This window comes from Cannabis sativa, chromosome 4, assembly GCF_029168945.1.
Source record: "Cannabis sativa cultivar Pink pepper isolate KNU-18-1 chromosome 4, ASM2916894v1, whole genome shotgun sequence".
Lineage (NCBI taxonomy): Eukaryota > Viridiplantae > Streptophyta > Magnoliopsida > Rosales > Cannabaceae > Cannabis > Cannabis sativa.
Window position 1 is genome coordinate 76,128,566 of NC_083604.1, and position 12,759 is coordinate 76,141,324.

At 34.9% G+C, this 12,759-nt stretch overlaps 1 protein-coding gene across 1 annotated transcript; it reads left to right on the forward strand.

Annotated features, from left to right (window-relative positions):
* The first annotated feature begins 524 nt into the window (after positions 1 to 524).
* On the forward strand, positions 525 to 2,625 carry LOC133037166 (uncharacterized). Its single transcript, XM_061114011.1, has 2 exons — positions 525 to 1,617; positions 1,730 to 2,625. The coding sequence occupies exons 1-2, from the start codon at positions 525 to 527 to the stop codon at positions 2,623 to 2,625; spliced, it is 1,989 nt and encodes a 662-aa protein (XP_060969994.1).
* The last annotated feature ends 10,134 nt before the right edge of the window (positions 2,626 to 12,759 follow it).

The window sequence follows — 12,759 nt, forward strand, 5'->3', positions numbered from 1 at the left end:
CCATTGGAAGACATTGAAAAACCTTATGGTATAGCCATGCGAGCCCCATCAAGAAAGCAAAGCTTCCTCACAGCTTCTCCATGGCTGCGTACCAGCTTTGCCGATCAACCACCAAGAGCCGACGGTAACAATGGTGGTCCGAGCACCATTACTCCAACGCCATCAACACAAGCTGATTTTGTGGGATCTCACCAGCTGCATCATAACACCCACGGCAATCAAGGCATTCCAATATCTCAATCCCATGATTCTAGGGAGGTTGGTCAAAGACTTGATAAGGCTATCTTTGATCCTATCGTTAATGTGATAGAGAATGATGCTATGTATATCTCTGATGTGGATATGGATTTGGTGGAATTAAAAAGGAAAAGAATGGAAAGTGCCATATATAAAGCTGCTGATGTGGCAAAGTCTAAGGAAGTGGACCATGATGATGAGCCCAATAATGTTCTTGTTCAAGATAATATTGGTCTTTCAAAAAATGGGAGTTCGGTGGGCCCTGGTTTCCAGGCCCACCAATCATTATGAATATCATAAGTTGGAATTGCCGTGGGCTTGGGAACCCGCGGGCCTTACAATTCCTAGTTGACATTTGTGTCAGTAAGAAACCCAAGTTCTTGTTCCTTTGTGAGACTTTGTGTAAGAAAGATATTGTGGAGAGGGTAAAAATCAAATTGGGCTTTGAAAGTTGTTTCTCTGTTGAAGCCCAAGGAAGAAAAGGAGGCCTTGCACTATTTTGGAAGATATCAAGTGAAGCCCATCTTTTAGGATACTCCAACAATCACATTGATATGGAGATTTCTATCACTGGGTATGCTAAATGGAGGCTGACCGGCTTTTATGGTGAACCCCAACGTTCACTCCGCGCAACAACTTGGAATTTGCTCCGTGATATTGCCGCTGAGTCGACTCTCCCATGGTGCGTAATCGGAGATTTCAACAACATTACTTCCAACGGTGACGTTAAAGGAGGCCGCCCCTACCCCGACACCCTCATCAACGGCTTCAATCTTGCTCTTTGTGACTGCCGTCTTGATGAATTGGCTCTTGGTGGTTACCAGTACACTTGGGAGTGTGGAAGAGGAGGTCCTGCACATGTTGAAATCAGGTTAGATAGAGCCTTTGCTACTCATGAATGGTTCTCTATTTTTCTTGAAGCTAAGCTGTCCAATTTTGATTATACTTCCTCTGATCATACACCCCTGCTGCTTGAACCCGACCCCACTATAAATTTCAGACCAGTCCGTTTGTTTCGTTATGAGAACGCATGGGGCCGTGAGGCATTGTGTGGGCAGTTGGTTAAAAACTGCTGGGATGAAAATGTACATGTTTCTCTTGCTGAAAAAATTCATATGTGTAGTTTAATTTTAACTGAATGGGGATATGAAATTACTGGAAGCTTTAAACAGAGATTAAATAAAAGCAAGAAAAAAATGAGCCATCTCAAGTCGGCTACTGGCCCTTTTTCTACTGATGATTTTTCTGCAGAACAATGTAATTACTTTGAGATTTTAGCTCAACAAGAGATTTATTGGAAGCAGCGATCAAAACAATTTTGGCTACATGCGGGTGACAAAAATAGTAAGTACTTTCATGCTACTGCAAGTGCTCGTAAACGTAGTAATGAAATTGTTCAATTGCAAGACGATCTTTGGTAATTGGAAGAACTGGTCTTCGGGGCTTGATCATGTTATTGTTGATTATTTTTCCTCTCTGTATAATGCTGAAGGCATCACTTGTGATACTGTTGTGAGAGGCATCAATTGCTCTGTGTCTAATGTTCATAATGAGACTCTTTTGCAACCGGTTACTCCTGAGGAAATCAAGCAAGCTCTATTTCAAATGCATCCTGACAAAGCTCCAGGCCCTGATGGCATGGGTCCTGGCTTCTTTCAAAGAAAAGATTGGGAAACTGTTGGTCCTGATATTGTGCAACTTGTTACGAATTTCTTTGTTACTGAGGAACTTCCACCAAGTATAAATGACACTCACCTCGTGCTGATTCCTAAAAAGAAGAACTTTACTACTATGGGTGATCTGCGTCCTATTGCCTTGTGTAATGTCTCTTATAAAATTGTGGCCAAAGTTCTTGCAAACAGGATGAGAGGCATGATTGATCTTATTATCTCTCCCACACAGAGTGCCTTTATACCTGGTAGACTTATATCTGACAATATTATGGTTGCTTTTGAAGTCATGCATTATCTGAAGCGGAAAAGAAGAGGTAAAAAAGGCTTCATGGCCTTGAAACTTGACATGAGTAAGGCATATGATCGTGTCGAGTGGGACTATCTGAAAGCTGTTATGGTCAAGATGGGATTTGCTAGTAAATGGATTAATCTTATTATGAAGTGTGTTACCTCTGTCAGATATTCTGTGGTTCATAATGGTCATATCTTGGGGCCAATTATTCCTTCTCGTGGGATTCGTCAAGGTGATCCATTGTCTACTTATCTGTTTATCATTTGCGCTGAAGGTTTTTCAGCTTTAATCAAGAGTTATGAGGCTAACAGAATCATACAAGGCTGTCGCGTGGCTAATGGGGCACCTTCTATTACGCATATGCTCTTCGCTGATGACAGTTATCTTTTACGCAAGCCACATCTGATGCCGCTGGTAGTATGAACAGACTTCTTCACACTTTTGAGCTTGCTTCGGGACAGCGTGTTAATGTCACCAAGTCTTCCATCTTTTTTAGTCCTAACACAGTAACTTCGGTTAAGGAGCAAATCACTTCTATTCTTGGAATGGCCGAAGCAACTGTTGGTTCTTTCTATCTGGGGCTTCCAAATATTATTGGGAGGAAAAAAACGGTGATTCTTGGCTTTCTCAAAAACAAAATTGTTAACCGAATCAACAGTTGGGATGGTAAATTTCTTTCTCGTGCTGGGAAAGAAATTTTGCTTAAGACTGTCATCCAATCTCTCCCAACGTATGCCATGAGTGTTTTCCTTATTCCTTTGGGTATTTGCCAAGACATTGAGAAAATTATGGCAAGCTTTTGGTGGAAAACAAAGAGTTCAAATGGACAAGGTATCATCTGGATGTCTTGGGATCGTATGGCCGCACCTAAAGACTCTGGGGGTATGGGTTTTCGACATCTCCATGACTTTAATCTTGCTATGTTAGCCAAGCAAGGCTGGAGACTTCTCTACTCTCCTTCTTCTCTTGCTAGTCAGGTGTACAAAGCTAAATACTACCCTCACACTGATTTTCTAAATGCTGAATTGGGTAATAATCCTAGCTTTGTCTGGCGTAGCATCTGGAGTGCACAGCATCTGGTTCGGCTAGGAGCTAGAATCACTATTGGTACTGGTCTTTCAACACATATCCTCAAGCAACCTTGGCTTCCTGACTCTGTCAACCCCTATGTCTCTACTACAGGACCGGGTCTCGATGGGTATATGGTAAGCTCTCTCTTTGATGTCTCAACTCGAAGCTGGGATGTCTCTCTTGTCCAAGATATGTTTAACACACGGGATGCAGCTCTCATCCTTGGAATTCCTCTTAGCTCCACAGCTACTGAAGATTGTTGGTCTTGGACTGGGGATAGAACAGGCAGCTACACTGTCAAGTCTGCCTATGCTATGTTGCAACTTCAGAAGACTTCTCGGTCTGGGGAAAACAATTCGGGATTCTGGCACAAACTTTGGCACCTTAAAATACCGCCAAAAGTGACAAATTTCATGTGGAGAGCAGTTTCTGATGCTCTTCCTACATGCCTCCAACTGGTTACTAAGTGTGTAAGTATCTCTCCCACTTGCCCTGTTTGTCAACTACATGCCGAAACACCTTCTCATGTTCTTCTCAACTGCCCGCTTGCTCTAAGCTGCTGGCACAAGGTTGATTTGATTCCTTTAGCTGATTCGCAAGGTACTATTGGTCATTGGCTTTATAGTGTGTTTGCTAATTATGATGATGATGTTATTTGTCGTGTGGTTATGATCTGTTGGGCTCTTTGGAAAGCAAGAAACACCTTAGTTTGGGATAAAAAAGCTTCTTCTGCTACTCAAATTCTCTCATCGGCTTGGGTTACTCTTGATCATTGGCGTAAAGCTCAAGACAAAACATGTTTATTATCATCCTCTCTTTTGCATGATGGTAGTAACATTGAGCAATGGATTCCACCTGCTTCTAATACGATCAAGATCAATGTCGATGGCGCTATATTTGAGAAGGAAAATGCCTATGGGTTTGGAGTGGTTGCACGTGATTCAACCGGCCAAATAATTGATTTTATTGCTAAATATTACCATGGGGATTACAAGGCGGAGGTAGTTGAGGCTTTAGGGGTTAAGGAGGCCCTTAGTTGGATCAAGAATAAAGGGTGGAATACAATGGAGGTGGAAACTGACAGCTTACTCACTGTTCAAGCAATTTTTAGTACACAACAAATGTCTTCGGTATTTGGTTTGGTTACTAAGGATTGTAAAACTTTACTGTCTTCTTCCCCAGATACTAGTTTACGTTTTGTTAAACGATCAGCAAATCGAGTGGCACATTTTGTGGCTAGACGCTCTCGATTTTACTCTGATCGTAGCATTCTTGAGAATAATGTTCTAGCTGATCTTCAAGCTATTTTGTAATTAGAATGCTCATTTCAATGAAGTTGATATTTCATTTTCTAAAAAAATAAAAAAAAAAAAAAAAAAGGTATATATATTGTTGGTTTTAATTAAATTCAAAATAGGATAATAAATTTATTGTTTAAATAATATCATATGAGAACAATATATAATATTGTCTATATATAAATAATATCAATTCAAATATCAAATATCAGTTTAAATGGGATTTGTTTTATTTTTGTTTTATTATTTTATTATATATAAATAATATTTTATTATTTTATTAAATATAAATAAAAAGTCACACCCATGAATTTCTCATAAACCAAGAATTCAGTTATATAGGCACACTTTATATAGAATAGATATGTCTCATAACTACAACATCTATTATTATTTTTTTTTAATGACCTTTTGGTTTGTAGAAAGTTTTCATTTTATTTGACTAATTTTTGGTCCATATATTTAGTGATCATATATGACCTGGCACTAAATGATGGTTTGAGAATAAATTTGTATTGGTTTTGTTTAGAATAGGTGGATATGTAGTTAATAGCTTGATGATATTGATAAGTTGGATGATTGGTGGGACAAGGAAGAGTTATGTAGTGTTTTAATTTTTATGTGTGTAGTAAGAGAGGAGACAAGGTAGTAGGCTAGTAGTAAAAGACTTGCTTTGGCTACTCAAGCTTGGTTACAATTTGGAAGTTTGATGGGGTATTTATAGTTGCTCACCCCTTACACTTTATGGCTAGAATTATTTCTTCTAGATCTTTCTAGTTCAAGGATTTTATCTATACATTTCTACATATTTCTTAAGCATGCATAACTAGAATCTTCTAGACTAAAGTTTTCTAGAAATGCCTATGTTCTATTGGATTTTTACATGTCTAGAAAATTCTAAATTATTCTACAATTATCTAAAAGTTTAGAGTATATTTTTCTACAAATGTGTAGAAAATTCTAGACTTAATTTAGTATTGTAGAAATGTGTATCAATTTCTAATACTCCTCCTTGGTACACATTTCTGTAACTCCAATCATGTTTCGTAGTAGCTCGAACTTGCCTCTTGGTAGTGCCTTTGTGAATATGTACGCTACACCTTTCTTCGGTCTTGCGGTGCTTGAGCTCGATTTCTTTGTTTGCTTTCGCTTCCACCCGATGAAATGGTACTTGATGCTTATATGTTTAGTTCTACTATGAAATACTGGATTTTTCGCCATTGCTATAGCTGATTTGCTATCGCAATATATCTTTGTAGCTTCTTCTTGTAATTCTCCCATGTCTTCAAGTATTCTTTTGAGCCATATAGCTTGGCTTGTAGTCATTCTTCGCCGCAATGTACTCTGCTTCAGCTGATGATTGTGCAACAGTTGCTTGCTTCTTTGATGCCCATGAAAATATTCCTGATCCAAGTGTGAAGGCATATCCTGAAGTGCTCTTCATGTCGTCCATGGATCCTGCCCAGTCACTATCTGTGTAGCCAACAAGTTTTGAGTCACTTGTAACTCTGTACCATATTCCATAGAATTTTGTTCCTTGCAAGTATCTGAGGATTCGCTTGGCTGCTCCGTAGTGAACTTGACTTGGATCATGCATGAATCTTGATAGGAGACTAACTGCGTACATTATGTCTGGTCTTGTAGCAGTTAGATATAGTAGGCTACCAATTAGACTTCGAAATTTTGATTCATCAGCTTTCGGTGAGCCATCTTCTTTCTTGAGAGCTTTGTTGTTGTCTAATGGAGTTGATACAGTCTTGCATCCCTCCATTTTGAATTTCTTCAATAGTGTCTCTGTATACTTCTTTTGTGAGATGAAGATCCCATCTTCTTTTTGAGTTATTTCGATCCCGAGAAAGTAGTGCATTAATCCCAGGTCGGTCATCTCAAAATTTTTCATCATGTCTTCTTTAAACTTCTTTATCATCTTTTCATTATTGCCTGTGTAGATGAGATCATCAACGTATAAAGAAACAATTAGTGTATCATTCGTACCTTGAGTTTTGATGTAAAGAGTTGGCTCACTCTTGCTCCTCATGAATCCTTGCTCGGTAAAGTAGTTGTCAATTCTGCTATACCAGGCTCGTGGAGATTGCTTTAGGCCATATAAAGCCTTTTTCAATTTGAGGACTTTATCTTCCTGTCCTTGTACCACGAACCCTTGAGGTTGCTCCACATAAATTTCTTCTTCAAGATAACCATTTAGGAATGCCGACTTCACATCGAGTTGAAAAATCTTCCATTTCTTCTGTGAGGCTAGAGCTATTAAAGCCCTAACAGTGTCAAGGCGTGCAACTGGAGCAAATGTTTCGTTGTAGTCGACTCCGTATTGTTGTGAGTATCCTTTCGCAACTAATCTTGCTTTGTGCTTTTGGATAGAGCCATCTGCGTTGAGCTTTGTCTTGTAGACCCACTTGACTCCTATAGTATCTTTGTCTTGTGGACGATCTACAAGCTCCCAAGTCTCATTCTTCATAATCATCTTTATCTCTTCATTCATAGCTTTTCTCCATACTTCTTGTTTATGAGCTGCTTCAAAGCTTTCTGGCTCCATAAGTACTAAGTTGCATGTCTCGTAGATTTCTGATAGTGGTCTTGTTCGCCTTACTGGTGAATCTGGCGGAGATTCTATGACTTGTGCAGGTTCTTGTGTTCTTGGTTGAGTAAGAACTTCATTTTGATCAGTTTCTTGTCTTGGCGGTAGAGGAATATTGACTGTCTTTCTTTCAACTTCTTGTGTCTCCCAGTTGTATGCAGCATCTTCGTCAAATTTTACGTCTCGACTGATTATTAGCTTATTTGTTTCTAAACTATAGACTCGATAACCTTTTGATTGAGTACTATAGCCTAAGAAGATTCATTTCTCTGCCTTCTCATCAAGCTTGCCTCTTTTCTCTTTTGGAATGTGACTGTAGCATATGCAGCCGAAGACTTTGAGATGCTTTGCTGATGGCTTACGTCCGCTCCAAGCTTCGATTGGCGTCTTATTCTGCACGGCTTTGGTTGGACATCGGTTAAGCAAGTAGACTGCAGTGCTTACTGCCTCTGCCCAAAATCGTTTTGGGAGACCTTTCTCTAGCAGCATGGCTCTTGCTGCCTCCAAAACAGTCCTGTTTTTCCTTTCAGATACACCATTCTGTTCTGGTGCGTATCCAACAGTGAGTTGGTGCTCCATCCCTTCATCTTTACAGAACTTGTTGAATTCATTAGAAGTGTATTCTTTGCCTCTATCACTTCTAATTGTCTTGATGTAGTGACCGCTTTGTCTTTCGACACGGGATTTGAACTTTTTGAAAATATCGAAGACTTGCGACTTTTGTTGCATAAAATAAACCCATGTCATTCTAGTAAAGTCATCAATGAAGAGAATGAAGTACCTGTTTTGGTCATTTGATGGAGTGCGCATTGCCCCGCAGACGTCAGTATGGACTAGCTCCAGTGGCTTTTTGGCTCTCCAAGCTTTGCCAGATGGAAAAGGTTGTCGATGTTGTTTCCCGAGCATGCATCCTTCACAGACTGTGTTGATCTCCTTAATTGCTGGGAGGTCTCGCATCATATTCTTCTGCTTGAGGATCTTAAGCCCATGGAAGTTGAAGTGACCAAACCTTCTATGCCATAGCCATGACTCATCTGTTTGCGCTTGCATTGCCACATTGCTTGCATATCTCCATTGTATGGGAAAGCATCTATTTTCTTTCATTTTTACCTTTGCAATTTGAAAGGATTTATCTTGCTTATCATATATTGTGCAAGAATCTCCTTCAAAATGCAAAGAGTACCCTTTTTCAATCATTTGACCTACGCTAAGTAGGTTTTGATCAATGTTGGGTACTAAGAGTACATCATTGATGTATCTCTTGCCTTTTTTAGTGTCAATGGCAATGGTGCCTTTGCCGACTGCTTCCATGAAGTCACCATTACCGATTTTGACTTTAGTCTTGGATCTATCAAGACTACAAAAGATGCTTTCATTTTTCGTCATGTGGTTACTGCAACCACTGTCAAGATACCAAGTATCTTTTCCTTCTTCTGTTGCAGCTTGGCAGACATAGAAGAGATTATTTTCATCATTTTTCTCTTCGGAAAAATTAGCTTGATGGGATTTCTTTAAACGACAAGTTTTTTCAGTGTGGCCAAATTTTTTACAATTTTGGCACTGTGGTTTTCCTTTGAACCAACAGTCTTTCTCCAAGTGACTTTTTCTTTTACAAATGTCACATGGAGGATACTTGTCGTTATTTTCTTTTTGTTTTTCTTGTGTCTTTTTCCCATCAGCTTTTGGTTTTTGAGACCGCGAATTGATTTTAGACTGAAAGGCATTTTCTACTTCACTTTCCTTATGCCTTTCTCGTCTACTTTCATATGCTTCAAGAGAGCCCATTAGTTCAGTTGGTGATAGAGTTTCTAAATCTTTAGTTTCCTCTATCACAGAAACTATTGAATCATATTTTTCTGTACAAGAAATTAGTATCTTTTGTACTATATTCTTGTCAGAAATTATTTCTCCATAGGCTCCCATTTGATTTACTATTTCTTTAATTCTAGAATAGTAATCTTTTGCAGTCTCATTATCTTTCATTTTAAGATTCTCAAAATCTCTTCTAAGCTTTTGTAGTCTAACTGTGCGTACCTTGACTGTTCCTTGGAACTCCTCCTGCAGCGTGTCCCATGCTTCTTTTGCTGTTGTTGCGCCCATTATTCGTGGAAAAAGATTGTCTGCCATAGCTTGTTGCAAGCAGTATAATGCATGAGAATCTTTTTGTTGATTATCCTCGAGTGCCTTCTTTTGATCTTCCGAAAGAGATGTAATATCTTCCGGAATAGTGATTCCTTCTTCAATAATTTTCCATAGATTTTGTGATCGAAAATAGGTCCTCATTTTGATGGACCAAAAATCATAGTTTTCTCCATGGAAAATTGGAAGAGGTAGTGAAGAGCGATTGTACTCCGAACTCATGTTGATGAGTGAAAAAGATTACGCCCAGTGATATATGATCGAACGGGGCTCTGATACCACTGATGGTTTGAGAATAAATTTGTATTGGTTTTGTTTAGAATAGGTGGATATGTAGTTAATAGTTTGATGATATTGATAAGTTGGATGATTGGTGGGACAAGGAAGAGTTATGTAGTGTTTTAATTTTTATGTGTGTAGTAAGAGAGGAGACAAGGTAGTAGGCTAGTAGTAAAAGACTTGCTTTGGCTACTCAAGCTTGGTTACAATTTGGAAGTTTGATGGGGTATTTATAGTTACTCACCCCTTACACTTTATGGCTAGAATTATTTCTTCTAGATCTTTCTAGTTCAAGGATTTTATCTATACATTTCTACATATTTCTTAAGCATGCATAACTAGAATCTTCTAGACTAAAGTTTTCTAGAAATGCCTATGTTCTATTGGATTTTTACATGTCTAGAAAATTCTAAATTATTCTACAATTATCTAAAAGTTTAGAGTATATTTTTCTACAAATGTGTAGAAAATTCTAGACTTAATTTAGTATTGTAGAAATGTATATCAATTTCTAATACTAAACATAGAAAGTATTACTATAAATTAAGTAGCAAATGCAAATAGGCCTTTATATATATCTTTCCACACAGAGTGACACAAATAAAATTTAGTCAAAAAATGCATGGTTACCATTAAACCAGTACTGCATTATTATACGATTCTTTTGAGAACTATATATTCTTTTTGGTGAGGCAGACAGCAAAAAAGAAAAGGCGCCATTGACGAAGACTCTCTCCTTTTTTTGGGGGGAAGAAATATCACGGTAATTGGGATATATATATATATATATATGATCAATTTGATCTTTAATATACTTTATTTATATATAATATTATATATATATATGTGATCAATTTGATCTTTAATATCCTTTATTTATTTATATATATAGGGTAAATTGTACGTAAAATATACCTAACCTTTGAGTTTAATTACTTGTTAAAATATTACATATGATTAAGAAATTTGTGATTTACTATAAAAAAATCTTAATTTTAGTCATATTAACAAATCTTGTGATTAAAAGTAAAAAATTGTAATTAATTATAAAATTATTTTTATGTTATTACTAAAAGATTTATGACTAAAATTATTAGTTACAAAAATTATAATTTATTGTGACTAAATGTATTTCTAGTTGTAATATTTTTTGTGACTTAAATTAATTAAATTAATGACAATTACTTGTATCAAAATAATATGTTTTAGTCACAATTAATTTTTTGTACCTTGTGACTAAAAGTCACATTTAGTAATAAAAAATTTATGTACTGGGACTAAAAAATTGTCACTAAATGTACGTAGTTTTTCTTTGTAGTGGTTGAAATACTTAAAATTTGGTGAGCTTTGATTTGGAATGGTAGAATGTTATGGTAATGGTAATGTAAGAAAATAAAAATAATAATTAGAATTGATTATAATATTATTAATAGTTTGTTAGTAGAATGAATATTAGAAAACAAATTGTTCGACCTTAATTTATATTTATATAAAAAGTTTGTATTGGTGTCATCATTTTGGTTTTATTTTATTCAATTTTTGTGATATAGTTCTCAATAATGTAATGAGAGGATTAATTTATAATGTAATCAATTTTACAGTATCATTGTAATCTATTACATTACTTCTTACATTGGACAGCTATTTCGAATTAAGTGTACTTATTTGGAGTAATTATAAGGTTAGGTGCATTTGTTTAAATTAAGTATATAATTAAACGTATAATTAGAGGTAATTCAGGACTCTTGTTATTATACTTTCTAATTAGTCTCTCATGACAATTGTGTATAATTATATAATATTACTATTTTTAGATTATTAATATTTTTTCATGTAATTAATGATCATTTTCAAAACTTTGAAATAAGAATAATTTATAATATTAATTAATATTTAAACACATCTTATATTTTAAAACACTGCAAAAAATTTTACTTTTAGTCACAACAAAACTTGTGATTAAAGTGAAAAAATTGTAACTAATTATAAATTATATTCCTATGTTGTGAGTAAAAGGTCCGTGGATAAAAGTATTAGTCACAAAAATTACAATTTGTTGTGACTAAAAAACTAAATGTATATTTAGTCACAATACTTGTTGTGACTAAAACTAAATGATTGACAACTTGTTAACTAAATACTATGTTTTAGTTACAAGTAACATTTTGTTGTGACTAAAAGTCACATTTAGTCACAACAAAATTATGTTGTGATTAAAAAATTGTTACTAAAAATAGTAGTTTTTTAAAGTGAAATATATAAAAATATATATTTACATATTTATATAGTATAATATTTAAATTAAATAATTAAGTACGATAAAATAATTGATTTTGTAAAATAGTAACATAAATTAATTAGAAGTTACATAGTTTGAATATATATATATATATATATATAAATATATATATATAAATCATGCCTAGAGTTGCAATAAGATGATAATGACAAATTTTGTAACTCTTATGCGTAATCTTAAATTAATAAAAAATGTTACTAAATTATTTATAAATGTGAATGAACAATAGATACTAAAAATATATAGCTGTGAAAATTTGATTAATTTTTTTATAAGATGTATAAATAGTTTAAAATTAAGTGAAAGGTAGTTTAAAACACTGCGACAACGAATTGATGACCAAAGCTGAAATTTTTAAAATTAAACTATAATAAAAAAAAGTAATTAATAAAATATTTTACTAATATATATAAATGATATTTTAATTAGAACTTTGTAATTAACAATATATTTGCTATATAGATTATAGCATAGATTCATAATGCCATGAATATGTGTGTAAAAATATATAGGCATGAATCATGCATACGCATGCATGCATAATAATGCTTAGAATATATTTTTATAACTTCTATTTATATTTTAAAAATTCTCACTACAAGAAACTGTTACTTTTAGTGATAATTTTTTTATGACTAAATGTAGCTTTTAGTCACAACAAAATATTACAAGTGTCAAAACATAGTATTTAGTTACAAGTTGTCACTAAATTAGTTTTAGTCACAACAAGTATTGTGACTAAAAATACATTTAGTCACAACAAATTTTAATTTTTCCGACTAATACTTTTAGTCATAGACCTTTTAGTTACAATATAAGAATCATAATTTATAATTAATCACAATTTTTTCACTTTAATCACAAATTTATTTATT

What these genes read in the sequence shown, in the direction of transcription:
- LOC133037166 (XM_061114011.1), top strand. Translation starts at nt 525, where the DNA reads ATGAATATCATAAGTTGGAATTGCCGTGGGCTTGGGAACCCGCGGGCC. An exon ending in TACTGCAAGTGCTCGTAAAC is followed by an intron (nt 1,618 to 1,729) that starts GTAGTAATGAAA and finishes ATAATGCTGAAG; the next exon opens with GCATCACTTGTGATACTGTT.